The following is a 16,925-nucleotide window of genomic DNA, read 5'->3' as shown; positions in this document are numbered from 1 at the left end:
ATAAGACATAATATTTGGTAAATAATTAGGGGTTTTTTTTTTCAACATAAAGAGGATGTTTCTGGCTTGCTAACAATCTATTTCAGTGTAACATTTTGCTGATGGTACTTCTTGGAGAACCTTATTTGTGCCAAGCAGCAAGAACATATAAAGGGGGCAGGCACAAACAGGAACAGTACTTTGGTCTAGGCACTGTGCTGAGAGGAAATCCTCCTTCTTCCTGTTCTATTATCAACTCAACATAACAATTGACGGCATAAGCGGACACCCACTTCAGACCAAAAACAAAACTTGTAACAGGTAAACAGTGTGTTCCTGATACATATTTTAATGTGTTACAATGCTGATCTTGATCAAATAGTCCTGCAAAATACTGTAACCTGTTATGTATGTTCATGTGAGAGCTAAAGAACTATTATACAGCAGAGATTTTAAATTATGACTCTGACAAAAACTGTGCTGAAAAAAGAACGATCTGTGAGCACAACATATAAAAAGCAGAATGGGTCTTTCCGTTTGTTATTGAGTAAAGCCGAGAAGGGCTGTCTAAAGTAATCTACCATTGTGAGAGAGGAGAGATTGGCTCCATTGAGGGTCTCACTACTCAGCCAAACCCCTCAGCGGTCTAACAGTCTGCTCAGAATAACCCTTCTAATAAGTCACTTGGAAGAAAATGTGGGGAGTCAGCTGATTCCTAATCCGCTCTCTTTCTCGCTCTGTGCTCACAGATCAAGAGTCAGATTGATATGTGCAATCACATGAAAGCCCCTCTGTGGTGGGGCTATCATGGTCTAGTAGACCTGCAGGTGTTTTTGTGTATGTGTCTTTTTGCAAAATGAGAGATGGGTGATGCATTTACCATGGAAATCTCTCATCCATAATACGCCTCAAGTGTAAACAATAGGAAGAGTGAGCAGCAACGGCTGGGAAATGCATGTATTCTTCTCAGCTGACATTGATACAGATTGCATATTAGGTCTGCGTTGATCATGTATTCATTAGATTTAGAGACAATTAAGAGGGGTAACACAATCATAAAAAAGATTCTCATTACTCTGAATGTGTTACGGGATATGTGTAAATGCAATGTGATTTAAAAAATGAATCGATGGATCATCTACAGTGCTTAACAAATTTATTAGACCACCTCTCATAAAAACAAGAAAACTAAATATTTATTTTAAAATACTACATATAAAACTAAAAAATGTTATTGTTATTTATTTGGCAAATAACAAACAGAAACAACTAAATAGTCCCCCCCCCCCCCCCCCCCCAACATCCCCAACTTTTTTCTGTTCAGGAATGCAAGTAAATCACTGTAATCTGACATCTTAATCAAGAAATAATAATGCGATTTACTCTTTTTTCAGTTTTTTTGTAAAACACTAAATTTGATAACAATAGCAATTATATTTTAGGATTAAAAATATCATGTCGGTTAAAGAGCTTCTACATACTGGTGTATTAACCATTACAGAAACATAAAAAATTATATTTTAATGTTTCTGATGATTACCAGTGCTGTTAATTTAGGGCAGCTATGGCATAAACCTAACATTGGGTGGTGGTCTAATAAATTTAAGCACTGTATCTATGAGATAAGAAACTCTTTACAGGAAACAAACTCAGTGGGAATTTCATCACCTGTGCACGTTCACTATGAACAGAACATTACCGTAGATCCTCAGCATGCAATCTATGCTCTCCAGTGTATATGCTGACACTACATACATATACTTTTGTTATCTCATACAGGCCTTGCAGGGTGAACAAAGAGTCAGGGGGATTCAGATGATTGACAGGTCTATGTACTATGAAAGACAGGCTCTGTTTCTCTATGTTAAAATCCTAATCGTGTTTGTGTATGATGGCGTCACATAAATGGCACCACATTTTCCACGCAAATAGGGAATGATACAAATGCCCATTTCCAGTGTTTAATTTGGCAGTTCTACTTGACAATGACATCTGTGATTGTTGTTTCATGTTAACTTTTTTACTGTGCTGCTTCCTCTTCTTCAGCACTGGCTGTCAGTCTGGGAGATGTTCCTCTTTCTTTAAACTTTTCCCCCCTCTTTCAAGTATGGTTCCCAAAAGAGCTAATGCCCCATTTAAAACCATAATAATGCAGACTAATGTAGCCAGCCATATAAGCTCAAAGAGATCTCAACAAAGAAATGCCACCTTCTTTGTATGTAACTGTTTCACCTTAAAAGGGGAGTAGGAAGTTGTCAAGGTGAAGAAAAGTTATCTCAAGCAATCCTTTGCTGTTCTGAATGCTGGGAGCAAGAAGTGGTTTGAATGTCTGCTCCACAAATCCAGAGGAGTTAGAAGACAGATTGGACATTGACTAAATATATTGCTACCTGACAGCTCTGGACATTTGAACCCTTGAACCCTCAAACAACCACATGCTTGCACCTTGTGACTACAATCACAGTTGTCTTTACTCTGCAGTCAAGTGTTTCTCTGAGACTAAATCCACAGATGCAATCCCACATTACTGCAAACTGCTATTACAACACAGATGTATGATAAGTCTCCTGTGCTGAACTTCCCAACAATATCAATGTCAATAAAATCCCAAAAGAATTCAATTTTCAATACAACTTTATATAACAAGTTTATATATGTAGCATCAAATAATAATGTACATTATGTCAAAGCACTTTACAAGGTAAGGTCAAGTACCTTATAATATAGAGAGAAACCCAACAGTTCTCACCACAAGCAAGCACTTTGTGACAATATTACCCTCATTCAACCTGATGTTTGTTTCCTCTGAAGTTTGATTTTCACCATGACATTATAACTATTGATGCTAAAATCAATTGACAAAAGACTTTTGTGCTGACAAAGAAACTTGAAAGTAGATATGAGTTTTTTTGGGAAGGCATAAAAATGTCTTTAACTGTGCAAATAGTGACATCATTTTTCACCTCTACAAACAGGAAATAAGTCAGTTCTGTTGTTTATTATTTCAACACCCTTCTTTGGACAAACATAACCTTTAGACCATTAGTAGTCCCATATCAACTCTGTGACCAGAGTTACTGACTTTAGAAAACATGAGCACGAGCTCACAACTTATGCATACATACAGTCTAAGTCTGTTACAATAAGCCCCATGGAAGATGCTATGACACACAGATACAGAATCAGAGAGATTCTTACAGGGATGTATTTAGCTTTTGATATTTATAATGGTACAGCCACTACAGGACATTCATGTGGGTGGAAGTACCTTGGACCTTAGTGTTTTTAATCTTCATCGTTGAGATACATTTTCATAAAAAAAAAAAAGAACAGGCTCTGCAGATAGATATTTGTCTTCACTGATGGTCTCTATATTTCTACATCTGTAGGGTAGGGAAGACCGTGAGGTTAGGTTATAGGATAAATGTACACCATTTATGGCTTTCAAACGTACTTTTGTGTATCCTGAGCTTTGTACAATTCTCTTTATTTCACACTGTCCTACATGATTTTATTCTGTGCTGATTTTTTGTGAGATCAAAGGAAGCTCATTCTCTGTAAAGTCCTTTCAGATATACTTGCGATGAAGGGCTCAATGAAAAAACCTGACATTTGAATGAGACACAATGGATTTTATTAAATTGTCCTTTGAGAGAGACCGGCGCTTAAGAAACAACTGCTAGCTTTAAACTGTCAAATGTGATATGTCATGACTATATCTGTAAGAGTCTTTGTACTACATGCTACAAATAAATGAATGAATTTACATTTCATTTAATTGTTATTGCATAATAGAAAATATAAACATAAGTAAATTATATGTATAGTAGAAGAAAAAGCCATGAAGGTCCTGGTCATGTCTGATGGCTGATATGCAATAAAATGAAAAAAATTACATAGCAATGATTTTGATGTTGTTAATGTATAAGGCTACAAGGGCGACATACTTTTACTCTTACTGTTAAAGTCTCTCGGAAATATTATGAAGCTGTCACACTGGAGGTAGCTATTTGGGAAGCCTGAAGCTGAAGTTTTTTCACCAAAGCCAACTTGACAAAATCTAACATCTGTTAACCAGTGAGTATTTTTTGCAGATAAAGGGCACTCCTCCGGCCTTTACCTTTCACCTCTCTAGTCTACTTGCGTTCAGGTCCCACTGTTCAAGACTAAGTAAATGCCTCACTCAGTGTTGGAATATTAAATGCGTGGGGATGCGTGATTATCATACTCAAATATGGTGCTATATGATTCCAAGCAACTGTAAGTACAGCGGTAATAAACACGAAATTTGAGTGTACTCACCACTTTATCTTTTCACCTGTTTCCAAATAAAGGGGAGGAGGAGTCATAAGTGGTACACACGGTTGGCCTCAACTTATAGACCTGTATGCGAAGAGGACAGAGGCAGTAAGGGAGGGGTAGCTGCCGACATAATTACAATACACAGCAGTGAAGAAGCTGTAGACTTGCCAAATCATAGAAAAATCTCTTCCCTTGACTGTGCCGAGATACCCTGCTTACTAAATGCTTGATATCTGCCTGTGGCGCTGAGGGGAAAGCGCATGTTTAATGGCGTTTTGGAAGTCTCCGTGGAGCTCTCCGGGTAGAAGAGGAGACATTACGGCGCGAGTTAGCTAACGTTAGCTCGTTAACAAGGTCAGTTTGAATTTTGGGTTCTGTCGCTGTTTTAGCACCAGTATCTTTAAAAATGCCACCTTTGCTAACTCGACTCATTTACAGAATTAACGCAGACTCCCGTCCGCTGACAGGACATGTAACCAGCTATATATATCAGCATACTGTCTTGACGTTAGCTTGTTAGTTAGCACCGCTTGGTGGCTATTACGGCTTAGTCCGTGCGTTCTTACTCGACTTTGATTTCCCACGGTTGGAAGTGAAGGAGCTGTCTCATCTTAACGCTGCCGTGTGCAGTCTACGGCCCAGAGGCAAGCTTTTGTTAGTAACAGTTTCGATTGTGTTGTCTGTTTGAGCTAACGTTAGCTGCAGTATTTCTGAGAGAGGCAGACATTTGTGCGGTCGGTTCTCCAGCAGCAGCAGCACCTCGCTGCTGTTTCCGCCTAGAATAAAACAGGTGCATATCTGCGCTAGCGACGGACAGTTGCATGATAGCACTCAACGCAGACATGTACTTCTATTTTTCATTTTTTATATTATTTTAACGAATAATATCCCCATAAAGACGGAGTTTAACATGGGTGAGCTGCTAAATGATTTATCAAGGTTGAACGGCGTAGGTGGCGTTATCATTTACAAAGGCCTCGTCTACCGAGTCAAGTAGAAACGGGGGCAACTGGAACGGGCCCGGTAGCTAGCTTTTTTTTTTCTTTTTTTTTTTGTTAGCTAACGCTAGCTGTGAGTAACTGGCTAGCAGACTAGCTACCGGGCACACAAATTCTGTCCGTCCTGCATTACCATGTTATGACAGCAGTTTCCGTGTTTTGTTGAATCACACGTCCAAAACGGGATCTGTTGTCATTAACCGCAGCTTCTTTATCGCCGCTGATATTAGATTGGGAAGGGCTGGTTTAGCCTAACTTATTATTAGCATGCATTTCCCAATGTGTTTAACGTTGCAGTTGTTCCATTAGCTTTGCTTTAACGTTATCCTATTATAAGCTGGAACATGTGTGGCCAGTAACATCACAGTCATTAGCAGTAGAAACTGTCAGTCAGTTTAGATGAAGTAAGAAAACGTTGCTATTACATCGTAATATCAGCTGATTTTCAGATAAAAGTGTCACTTGTTGGGAAGCTTTACAAAGCAGAGATTTTGTGTTGCCATTGTTTTACAGTTGAAACTTTACTCTTGCTTCATACTCTAGGTACTTCTGAATCTATAAAAATACACAACAATGATTTGTTGACTTCTACACTCGGTTTTGACAGCATACAGTAGTTTTCCTGTAGCGTTAAATGAGTTTGCTCCGAGGTCATCATGCCAGGTTAGACTTTCACTCAGCCATGGCCGATTTTGTGTTCTCTCCCCACATATTTCATGACAGTGTAGAGGGCAACACAAGGGAAACATCCAATTGCAAAGCAAGCTTGTCTTGTGGATATGTTTGTTATTCAGCTCATGCACTATCTAGAGGCTGCTGGATGTGGTACGTCAATTCAATTGGCCCTGAGTGCCACTGTGCATCGAGCCCTAATTATTTTTGATGGTTTTCAAGTTTTAACTACTGTTGAACTGCAGACAGCATGGATACCGTGGTTGTAAACGGTTTCGTCCCCCTAGGAGCTCAGGCCGCAGTGTGAAATGGGCAGAATCACCCACTCTCAAGCCTGTGTTATTGTACTGTTTACTATACACAAAAACGGCGTGTCACAGAAACAGTGTGATTTTAATAAGTGTTTAGTGTATACACAGGGGGAAAATGAACAAATTGTGTTATACCCAACACCTCAATACATATCAAAAAGAGCATTTTTATATGAGTCTAGGTGTAGCACTGGGGCTTTTGAAACAATATTTCTTAAATACTTTAGTACTTACATAGCTTGGCCCCACTTCTGCTGTAAAGAAATTATCATGATGATAACAATGAGGCACAATTATCCCATCAATGAGCAATGTGAAATGTCATGGCAGGTTGTGTTTTTCAGAAAATAGACTTTGAATGTGTGCTCTGTTTGTAGACATTTTATAGGCAAAATGATTGTGATGAAGTGCACTGAAGTTTTACCTACAGCTTTTAAGGTCAGTCTTTTCAACGTCAGGCAGCATGGTTTCATCTGTACTCTTTTCTTAAGCCATGTTTTGGCCGTCTGCTCTTTTCTCAAGTGACACATCTTTGTTACTGTTAAGGTTTGCTCACCTCAAATGCATCCTATAATACGTGTTTCATTTTTATATGGATTTGTATCTCATTTGAACAGCATGTTGAAACAGTGCAAATCAACATATTAAAATGTTTCACATTTCTTAATGAGAGGTTGTTTGAATTGGATTCTGAATTACTCACGCACTGTGAAATGAGAACGTGATAGAATCTAGGCCACATTGTGAAGAGCTTACTTTGATGCTCAGATGTGTATTTTTTTTTTTTTACTTTGTGTGTGTGGCAACAGCCTGAGGTGAGGCATAGTGTGCAAATCTTAATCAAAATAAGCTTATGGGCAAAACCTATTTTCATGTTAATGTTAATGTTTTACATATAAACACAAATGGATAGATGAATCAAGCAATATGTTTTGTCTTTACACTCAGTTGGCACATTGTAGGCCATTGAAGATTCAGCCTTGAGTACTCTTGTATGACCATGTCTTACATAGACTGCTGTGGGGGTTTTTTTTTGGGGGGGGGGGGTCTAGGATCTTCAGATTCAAAGGAAGGCTGTACAGAGGGAGAGAGTCATGGGGTAAAATTTCCACTGAAGTGACTTAGTTGATAAAGATCCCAGATAAGGTGCATGTCTCAGCCTGGTTAATGGGTTAGGTGAGACATTCAGGAACTCTCTGTAACCAGTGTGTTATTACTTTCTCACTGTTGTTTCTTGTTAATATATCTTGTGTTTGAAATGTTCTTTCCTTGATACATCCATCCAGCAATTCAAACTGCATTCAAGATGGTAGAGGTGATGGGAATTGATTTTACCATATAGTTTTCCCAGCTGGCAATCTAGTCATAACAGTCCACCCCTGTGCCAGAAACATCACACTAGATACCTGCAGTAGATATTAATCATCGTCATTTCCTCTGAAAATAGAATACAGAGAGTACACTTTATAGTTTGAGTTGCTTTGCCTTGCATACATTAGCCCACATGTTTTTATTAGTCGCTAACAGTACATGGTATACTGACATAATAGATTTTCCCAGCAAACAAATGATACACTGTTGCTGCCCTAGCATATAGGTTCTTGTTCAGTGATGAATCATACATTTTCAAATGCAAAAGCAGTGGGTTGGCCTGTATCAATAATGCATTCCAATATAGATACTGGCTCCTCACAGTTATATGATCTGATCAGAATAATTTGGGCAGGTATTGAAAGAAGGAAGCGAAAGAGATGGACTATGCTTGAATCCATGGAGACCAGTTGCAAAAGTATCTGTTAGTGGTAAATTGCCATGATGTGGCCAATGACTTGCAAGCCTTTCAGAAAATCTACTCCCTTCATTCTTATCCTTTGCAACATGATATGGGTGCTGACGCCTTGATGTTATAGTTAAAGCTTCTGAAAACCTTTAAAGGAAGCCCTAAAAGGAGACGTTCTGATCAATCTAGGTCTGTGCAGAATCTGCAGGATTTAGAGATTATCAGAGATTCTGATCACTCCCACCTGCAACAATGTTTTCTATTGAAAATCTTTCTGCCCCATTCAGCGGGGAAAATACAGGCACTCATGTGTTTAATAAGCCGGCGTTCGAATACATGAATTGCAAACAAGTCTTATTAAATGGGTTTTAAAGGCTTCAAAAACAGCTTCATACAGTGGGAACTGAAAGTGAACAAAAAACATTATGAATGTTGTCTCCGTTTTTCAGACACTTGATGTCATTTCCCACAGGAACGGATTCAAGCCAGATGTTTGAATGTCATACGTCAGAGCAGCAGTGATTGTGTTATTGTTAGGATATGGATTGGAATGGTAATTTCTTCGAATGTAATTCAGGTTTGAAGAAAATGTAGGAAATCGATTGTTTGACTAGTCTTAGAAGAGAGAATTTAAATAGGTGAGTGAGAACACAACTAATCTCAAGCTTAGCTTCATTTGCTACTGCATTTGTTGGCATGCAGTTTACTGGAAGAAGAACATGGGTTTGCATGCATAGCTCATTTCTATAGTGGCTGTTGTTTATTATATTCATTAAATGTTATAGTCTATCCCAAAACAATAAGGCTGAGTGCCTGTCACTGCCTGTATTGGGGTAAATACATGTATATTTTGTGATTTGTGTGTCGTGTCCCATTGTATTGCAGCCCTCTTTAAGTGGCCATTTGCTGTATGAATCATCCAGATATTGCAGGGTTAGTTCAAACATCATAAAACTTGTTATAGGGAATGGTTTTATATATAATGTCTGCTAACATTGATAAGACTCTTGACCAAAAGGCTTGCCAGTGAATGAATTGTATTGTACAAGGACCCCTCTAAGAAGTCCCCTCCTGGCAATATTTTGGAGAGTAAAAGCTGACGTCACAGCCTTTTGCCAGTCAGGCATTAGGATTCCAGGCAATTGGCTGACCGTCCTCTGCCCGTTTGTGAGTGCTACAGGATTGGGGTTGGCTGGGTCAGCACATGGGAGACTCTAATTCCAATCCTCAGGGCACCTAATTAAAACTTACAACCAAGACAAACAACCTTTGACACTCATACATCTCATGAGAATGGCTATTACTCAAAATGCCATGACAGCAAAGTGAAGATCAGTAGGAGATTGTGGTTTGTTTGTTTGTTTGTTTTTTGTTTTTTTTAAGCAGTTTTACACAAAATGTAAGTATATTTAGTATATATAATAAGTATACTCTAAAATCAAGTTACATTTTAAGCTATTGGAACAAATCTACGGAAATGAAATTTCCGTAGATTTGGATAGTATTTGTTGTTTACCCTTACATTTATGAAATTGCATAAATTTTGGGCCATGGTCTATTTATTCCAAATATTACTTCAGCTCTAAATTGTAGTGAGAAAACAAAACACTGTGATCACTCCCTACATAACAGACACTTATAACGACTGATAACAATTGTTAGGAGCATAAACTTTACTGTGTGTGTGCAGAAATACTAGTTTGTTTGGACAGATTTTTTTTTTCTTTTGTCACTTTGTCACACTCATGTTTGTCTTTTTTCCTCACATAGCTGGCTGATATGGCTGTCTAACAGGCTGCCAGAGATCTCTTCATGGATCACAGAGGACAACAAAGAAATACCACTGCATCTGTGAGCATAGCCAACAACTAGGGAATCTGACCCACAAGCATATCATCGGACTGACTTCAGTGCATGTGGCCTCCTCAGTTGTTCATAGACATCTGTTGGGCAGCCCAAAGGCCTATTGCTATGCACTATAAAAGGAGAGACATGAGCTGTGGGGATGCTGGGAGGCGCAGGCTTCTTTCGTGCAGGACTATCCCTCTGGTAATAGGGCTTCTGGTGACCATGGCCCAGGGCACTGTGCCAGAGCAGCAAGAGAAACTGGTGGAGATGATATCTGTGGAGCTAGAGGCTTCCATGCAGTCCTCTGTGCTCTCTGAACTCCAGGCTGCTGCATCTTCAGTTGGCGAAGGACCGCCTACAGATATCCCAGATTCCTCTATAAAGAATGGGGGAGTGCACACCGGCATACCTGACTCCTCTGCAATCGTGGGCCAGGTGTTCCAGTTGAAGGTTCCACCAGGGCCTGCCAATGCTAGCTGTGATGTCCATGTGAGTATGCTAAAGATTTGACGTGACAAGGAAACATTAGTATTGAGATAAATCCATTGCTGATCTTCTGTGGGATATATTTGACATGTAATATTGAGTAATCCAAAAGTAATGTGTTGGTATTAACAAATAATTGCATATACATTATTTAACATTAATTTAATGAAGTCAGAATTAATCAGTCTATGAGAGCAGTATTTGTGTTTAAGAAAAGAGACTCAGAATAACAAAGTGGTATGGGAGGAGTTTGTCGTTGTACCGATAGACTGAAGGTCTTTTTCCTTTTTTTTTTTATTGGAGAGAAAAAAAAAGTCAGAAATGTATTCCTCCCTAGTCTGAATGTTAATGCTGGGTTAAAAAAAACAACAAAACAAAAGCCTAATTGTGTTATTAAACACAAAGTTTAAAACATAATTATGTACAGAACTGAATTGTAATTACAATGAAAGATATTGTATTTTGGTCTTAACTATACAGGTGGATAATTAAGTTATAGGTGAACTTAAGTGAAAGAATGAAAAATGGATATAACTGAAGCGTTGTATGAACTTACTAAAAACACTGACCACCTGCCCTGTCCCTATGGAGGCTACAGTGGCCACATGGTCATTGTAGAAGTAGATAATATAAAGTATTTATTCCTTCATTTTCAATCACTGTATCACTACTGATTGAAACTGACTGTAGTGCAATGTGTTCCAGTCAGACTTATGAATGAGATGAGAGTATTATTGGCCTAAGTGGTGATGCAGAATGATATCCTGTCATACATTAATAACTCAAAATGAAGAGTGATGACTCACATAGTTGTTGTTATGAATAGGAGCTCACTGTGCTTCCTGTTCAAATTTGGCAAGATTTGATAAACCACACGCTATGGGGGAAGGGTATTTCTAATCTAGTTGGTCAATAAGAAACAGGACTGGAAGCTGAAGTATATGTTTCATGATGGATTCCCTGATTTAGTAATTTATCAAATGAAACCAAACATCTCTTAGTTGTTATTTCAAAGATTTCTTGCATAGCTCTGTCTTATCATTATAAAATTTAAGCTTCAAGTCTCACTAAGTAATTTTCAGTCAGTTTGGGTCCTAATAACCTCATGGTCATTTGTAATTATTTTTGATATGATCGTCACTTAATGAAAGTTAGAAATGAGTTTTGCCTTTTTCTACTTAAGTTTCATCTGAGATGTATCTCTATAGTGTGAAACATTAATAGTGATATGATTTTTCCTCCTGTAGCTCACTGAGATGGGAAAGGAGACTTTACCCCCCTGGTTATACTGGGACAAAGAAAGCTGCATTCTGAGAGGCTTGGCCCTGGAGCAGGATAAAGGTGTGTATCATATCTTGGTGTCTGGACAGGAGATAATTGAGAAGACTGGCAGCCAAGTGTTCCCCAGTACAGTCTTCTCTATTGAAGTATACCCAGAAGAAAGGGCAGACACTGAACCAGCCCTGCTCACTCTACAGTCTGATGTCAGTGGCCTCCAGCCTTTCACCTGTGGCTCTGAGGAGCCTGTCACTGTTCTCACAGTCATCTTGGATGCTGACTTGACAAAGATGGCTGCTGAACAGAGGGCTAACTTACTGGGCATTATGAGAAAGTTCTCACATGTGCCCCTGGAGCACATGAGGGTGGTCCCTGTTGTCAACAACCGCTTATTTGACATGTCTGCTTTCATGGCTGGACCAGGGAATGCTAAGAAGGTGGTGGAGAATGGGGCTCTGCTGTCATGGAAACTTGGATGCGCCCTTGACCAGGGCAGCATTCCTGATATTAGCAGCGTCCAATCCTCAGCAAAGGATGGGACCATGTCAGCCAGGCTGGGTTACCCAGTGGTTGGCTGGCACATTGTAAACAAAAAGCCTCATGGGGTCAAACGGGTAAGAAGGCAGTTGAACAATACTCCCACTCCGGTGCCCTCCCTGCTTCCTCCGACTACCCACCCAGAGCCCCCTGTACGTGTTGTTCCCACCCCAACTTCGCCTTCTATTGCCCCAGCAACAGACAACTCTGCTACCCCTGTCCGAGGTCCTTTGCCTCTTCCAGTGAAGCCCACAATGAGGGTCAGAGATCAGATCGCCCACACACCTGTTTTTGGGCCGCCTCAGCCCACAAGAGTATTGGGAACGACAAGCACCATTCCTATCCAGCCGACCATGACCCGGCCGATATTTGTAGAGGCCACTGCTGTGCCAACACCACCAAGCACCACCAAAAGACCCAAACCCTCTACCACAAAGAAACCCAAGAAAACCAAATCTTCCACTCCAGCACCCCGGGAACCCAAGTCCACCACACCTAAACCGCCCAGACGTACCACTCCTCTCTCTTTGGCTCCAGATTCGAATCAAAACCCAGAGATCCGCAACCCCATTGATGAGGTGAATGCCTGGGTTGGCACATACTTTGAGGTTAAGATCCCTCCTGATACATTCTTTGACAGGGAGGACGGTACTACTGATAAGCTACGTTTGACTTTGAAGAAGACCCCCAAAGAAGCAGTGAGTGAAACATCTTGGATCCAGTTCAACAGCACTATCCAACTTTTGTACGGCCTTCCTGAGGAGCAGCATGAGGGGAAACATGAGTACTTCATGCTGGCCACCGATAAGGGTGGGAGGAGCATCATGGATGCTTTTGAGGTACGAGTCAATCGTTGGTCTACTCATGACAAACCATCAGTTGTGTTTGCTGCTCGTTTCCATGGTGACCCCAAAACTTTGAGCAATGATGTCCATAAAAAGATTCTTTTGACCAAAAAGTTGGCTTATGCCCTTGGTGATCGCAACAGCAGCACAGTGACCCTGAGAAGCATCACCAGGGGCTCCATTGTGGTTGAATGGACCAATAACAGTCTCCAGCAGAATCCTTGTCCAAAGGACCAAATCACAGTTCTCAGCAACAGGATTGCTGAACCACAAGGGACACCTAAACTGGCCTTCGTCAAAGCCATGGAACCAGAATTCAAACCCATTAACATCTCCATTCGTGGTACAAATAAATGTCACAGCTACACGTTTATCCCACCAGGAGAGGTGCCATTGCCTGTTCTTCCTACAGCCACACCTTCACCTGGGACAGGTCGTAGGAGCAGCGATGATGTTTACCTGCACACTGTTATTCCTGCTGTAGTGGTAGCAGCCCTGCTGCTCATAGCTGGGATCATTGCTATGGTCTGCTATCGCAAGAAACGCAAAGGGAAGATGACCATAGAGGAACAGGCCACTTTCATCAAGAAAGGAGTCCCCATTATATTTGCAGATGAGTTAGATGATTCCAAGTCACCTCCATCCTCCAGCATCCCTCTGATCCTTCAGGAGGAAAAGCCCCCACTCCCACCCCCAGAGTACCCTAACATGGCTGGTCCCCACAGCACCCTGCTTAACCAGGATCTGCTGGAGGAGTATTCTGTTTATCAAGATGATGATCCTAACGCCCCTCCTTACCAGCCCCCACCACCATTTACTGTCCCCATAGAGGGCAAAGGTTCTCGCCCCAAGAACATGACCTCATACAGGTCACCACCTCCCTATGTGCCTCCCTAACGCACACCGGAGCTTTCAGTTTTGAAAGCAGGTGCAATGTAGGGATGCTTGTTGAAAACTACTACAGGAGTAATTTTACATGTGTTCAATGAAATGGCTTTGACTTTGTAGAGGAGCAGGCAACCATACGCATATATTTGACCACCATGGATAAGACACTGTATCGTACAATTCTACCACTGGCACAGGGCAAATGGATTGGGAACGGTTTGTAATTCTAGCACTCTTTTTTTTTCTTTCTTTTTTGTTGTCCTTCAGATCTGCTTTTGACTTCTTGCATATTCTTTTTTTTTTTGTCTGTTTTTGCCAAGAAGAGTCAGTTTTATCTTCAATGATGTACTATTTCTATTGTATAGAAAATAATGAAGAAGCAGGAAAGACTGAAGCCCACAGGGTCTTTGAGCAGATGTCACCATGACAACAGACTTGAGGCTCTCCCTCACAATGTTAATCTTTGAGTTCGATGTCACTCTTATCTGTCCTTCGGCTAGGTTTACTAAGATTTTGCACCTGTTATTTCTTGAGGGGAATGAAATTCAAAAAGCCAAACTGAAAGCATGAAATACTTTATTTACACAAAACCGGTTTGTTTCCTAGACTTTGATCTTTCTCTGTTCTCTTCTATGCTTTGCTCCCTCTTGACAATAACATGCAAACCTTGCACTTATGCAAATTCTTGTTAAACCTTGCACTATGTGTCTTGCACAGAATTGAACATGGTACGTGGTAGTCCAATAAGGAGAAAATAATTCTTTTTGTATCCTTGAACTCACCACATAACTGAGATTCCTCTGGTACTTGATCACAAAGGACATTACACTGATCACACCTGTTGTAGATGTAGCCTCATTAAGTTACAAGACAAATAATGGCTTTTTTTTTCTTAATATCTGTGCCACTGAACCTGCCTGTAAGTTGACTGGTTTTGCTGTTGCCAAGGTGATGTCTGTGATCACAAGGAAAACCTTGTGGGGTTGCTACAACAATAATGAAAGGGCCAATGGAATGCCGTGGTCCACAGCAAGGTGAGAATTGGCGACATAGTCAATGAGGTGGATCCACTGTCTTATATTCAGTTAGTTTTACTGGTATGTGGGGTGGGTGGGCGTAGAGTACTGTATTATCACTGCTCTGCCTCTAGGTGCTGCACTGTTATGTTTAGTGCACTGCCTGTTGTCAGTTCAGATGAGGCATGGGGACAAGGGGGATGTACATAATTGTGTGCCTGTGAAATTAAACTCCATAATGTTAGTGTTTTATCAGTAAACCTAGTCGGGGAAAGGGAGGGCCAGAGTGGGAAATAATTTTATTTTTTAATTGTATGTCTAGATTTATGACCACAATCATTAAAAAAATGTCTTTATAGTTTGTGAGGGTACAAAAGAACGTTTACTTGCCTATCACAAAAAATAATGCATTATCTCAATATGATGGGGAACAAAGAAACCACAACAATATGTGAATTATGTACATTTCATATCTGATATCACCATAAGAAAAAATGGTTAAAAATCTAATGTTTTTACTGAGTTTTTGATACAGTCTTAAACTTGTTTTATGAAAATATATTAATAAAATGTAATACTATTTGTAAAGCCTCAAAGATGGTGTATAGTCCGTTTTTTTTTAGAAAGTGAAACTGGATTAAACTTACACATTTGTGCTGAAAACATTAAGTATGTATATAGGGGTATTAAAGGGCTAATGAACACAACTGATTAGGTAAATTATAATGCAATATACAGTAAAATTCCAAATTTGCTACTATACATCAAGCAAGACTACAAAAATGCCATAGGTCCTTTGCTATGATATACTGTACTGTACAATGAATTTACATATTCAAAAGCAGTAATGGGCTTTGTTACAAGTGGAAGAGTTAAGTGCAAAGTATGAGATATGTGAAGGTTACCATTTTTGAAGTCAAATAAGTAATTTTAAATTATCCTGCACCCCTCTTTGTTTTCTAGATTTGTTTTGCCATTAGACATGTAAATCTACAGTAAAGTATAGCAAAGGACCTGTGGCATTTTTGTAGGTCTTGCTTGACAGCATGTTATATTCTTGACAGAGTTTCTAGGAGCAGGCTCCTTTTGGCTCTAATGGTTGGCTGGTTTTGGCTATAACATGAGGTACACACTCTCTTTCTTAATAAACCAAATACACAGCGGGCAGCCCTCGAGAGACTTTGTGATATGGTAACAAAAATGCTCCCTTTCTTTAGGTGGGCAATTTTTCTTTTTCTTTTTTTTTTCAGCACTGCACCGGAGAAATACCAATAACAGTGACTAATATCTGCTCTTAAATTCTTTCAGTGTAGCGCTTTTGTTATGATGGCTTATTCAAGAGAGGTCAAAAACAGTTCCATTGGTTGACGTCTTGCAGACTAATGTACATTTTCAGTAGAAATTGCAATACAAGACATTTTGATTTGTTCTTGTGTAGTCCTAGAAACAAGCCCTTTCACTGCTGTGAAAGCTTCTGGCAATAATGTACACTTGATGAAAAGTTACTTTGGGAATTAATCAAGGTAGTGAATAGTCTCCCTTCTGTGCCTTTTAAAAAGCATTCAAAGCCTGACAGTGTGTGTTAGTGTTAAGTTACTTTCAAAGCTCACAAAATCACACATGATCTCCTGACTGATTTGTCAGACCACAACTTATTGTAAAAAGAGAAAGACCTGTCATATTTCAAGCACTGACAATTACCCATAACTTCAAACATAATTACGTTATCTGCCTTCTCTCTTACCAGTCTTAGTTATCACCCCACATAATTGATAATTATGAGGTGGGTTCTGTTGCAAATGGAGTGTAATAATCATTTATCAATTAGCCAACAACCTTCTAACTGTGGGCGACTGACTCGTTTACAAGAGATATTAGTAACAGTGGCCTCATAGCTCTGTTTTCTACAAACACCAGCGGTGCGATTAAACACAATTTATACTGTTTATAAATATACACAGTGAAATGTGGGCATTTCACCCTTT

General features: G+C 39.8%; 2 protein-coding genes across 3 annotated transcripts in view; one reads left to right on the top strand and one right to left on the bottom strand.

Moving 5' to 3' along the window:
• The window catches only part of LOC121190016 (poly(rC)-binding protein 4-like), a 73,832-nt gene extending 68,404 nt beyond the window's left edge, over positions 1 to 5,428 (bottom strand). The window contains exons 1-2 of the mRNA XM_041050558.1: positions 4,848 to 5,428; positions 4,282 to 4,362 (exon numbers count right to left, since the gene is read on the bottom strand). The gene's annotated coding sequence lies outside the window, so the exon portion shown is untranslated. The remainder of the gene's footprint in view (positions 1 to 4,281; positions 4,363 to 4,847) is intronic.
• LOC121190007 (dystroglycan-like) lies at positions 196 to 15,560 on the top strand. Of its 2 annotated transcripts, none has more exons than XM_041050546.1 (3): positions 196 to 300; positions 9,813 to 10,379; positions 11,624 to 15,560. In XM_041050546.1, the coding sequence occupies exons 2-3, from the start codon at positions 9,957 to 9,959 to the stop codon at positions 13,931 to 13,933; spliced, it is 2,733 nt and encodes a 910-aa protein (XP_040906480.1). In that variant the 5' UTR covers positions 196 to 300; positions 9,813 to 9,956; the 3' UTR covers positions 13,934 to 15,560. The 2 variants fall into 2 exon arrangements, with proteins under 2 accessions (XP_040906480.1, XP_040906471.1); XM_041050537.1 differs by lacking the exon at positions 196 to 300 and adding an exon at positions 4,381 to 4,635.
• The last annotated feature ends 1,365 nt before the right edge of the window (positions 15,561 to 16,925 follow it).

The sequence above is a fragment of the Toxotes jaculatrix genome, chromosome 2, assembly GCF_017976425.1.
Source record: "Toxotes jaculatrix isolate fToxJac2 chromosome 2, fToxJac2.pri, whole genome shotgun sequence".
Lineage (NCBI taxonomy): Eukaryota > Metazoa > Chordata > Actinopteri > Toxotidae > Toxotes > Toxotes jaculatrix.
The sequence above is the reverse complement of the archived record's forward strand: the minus strand, read 5'-3'. Positions and strand labels throughout refer to the sequence as shown.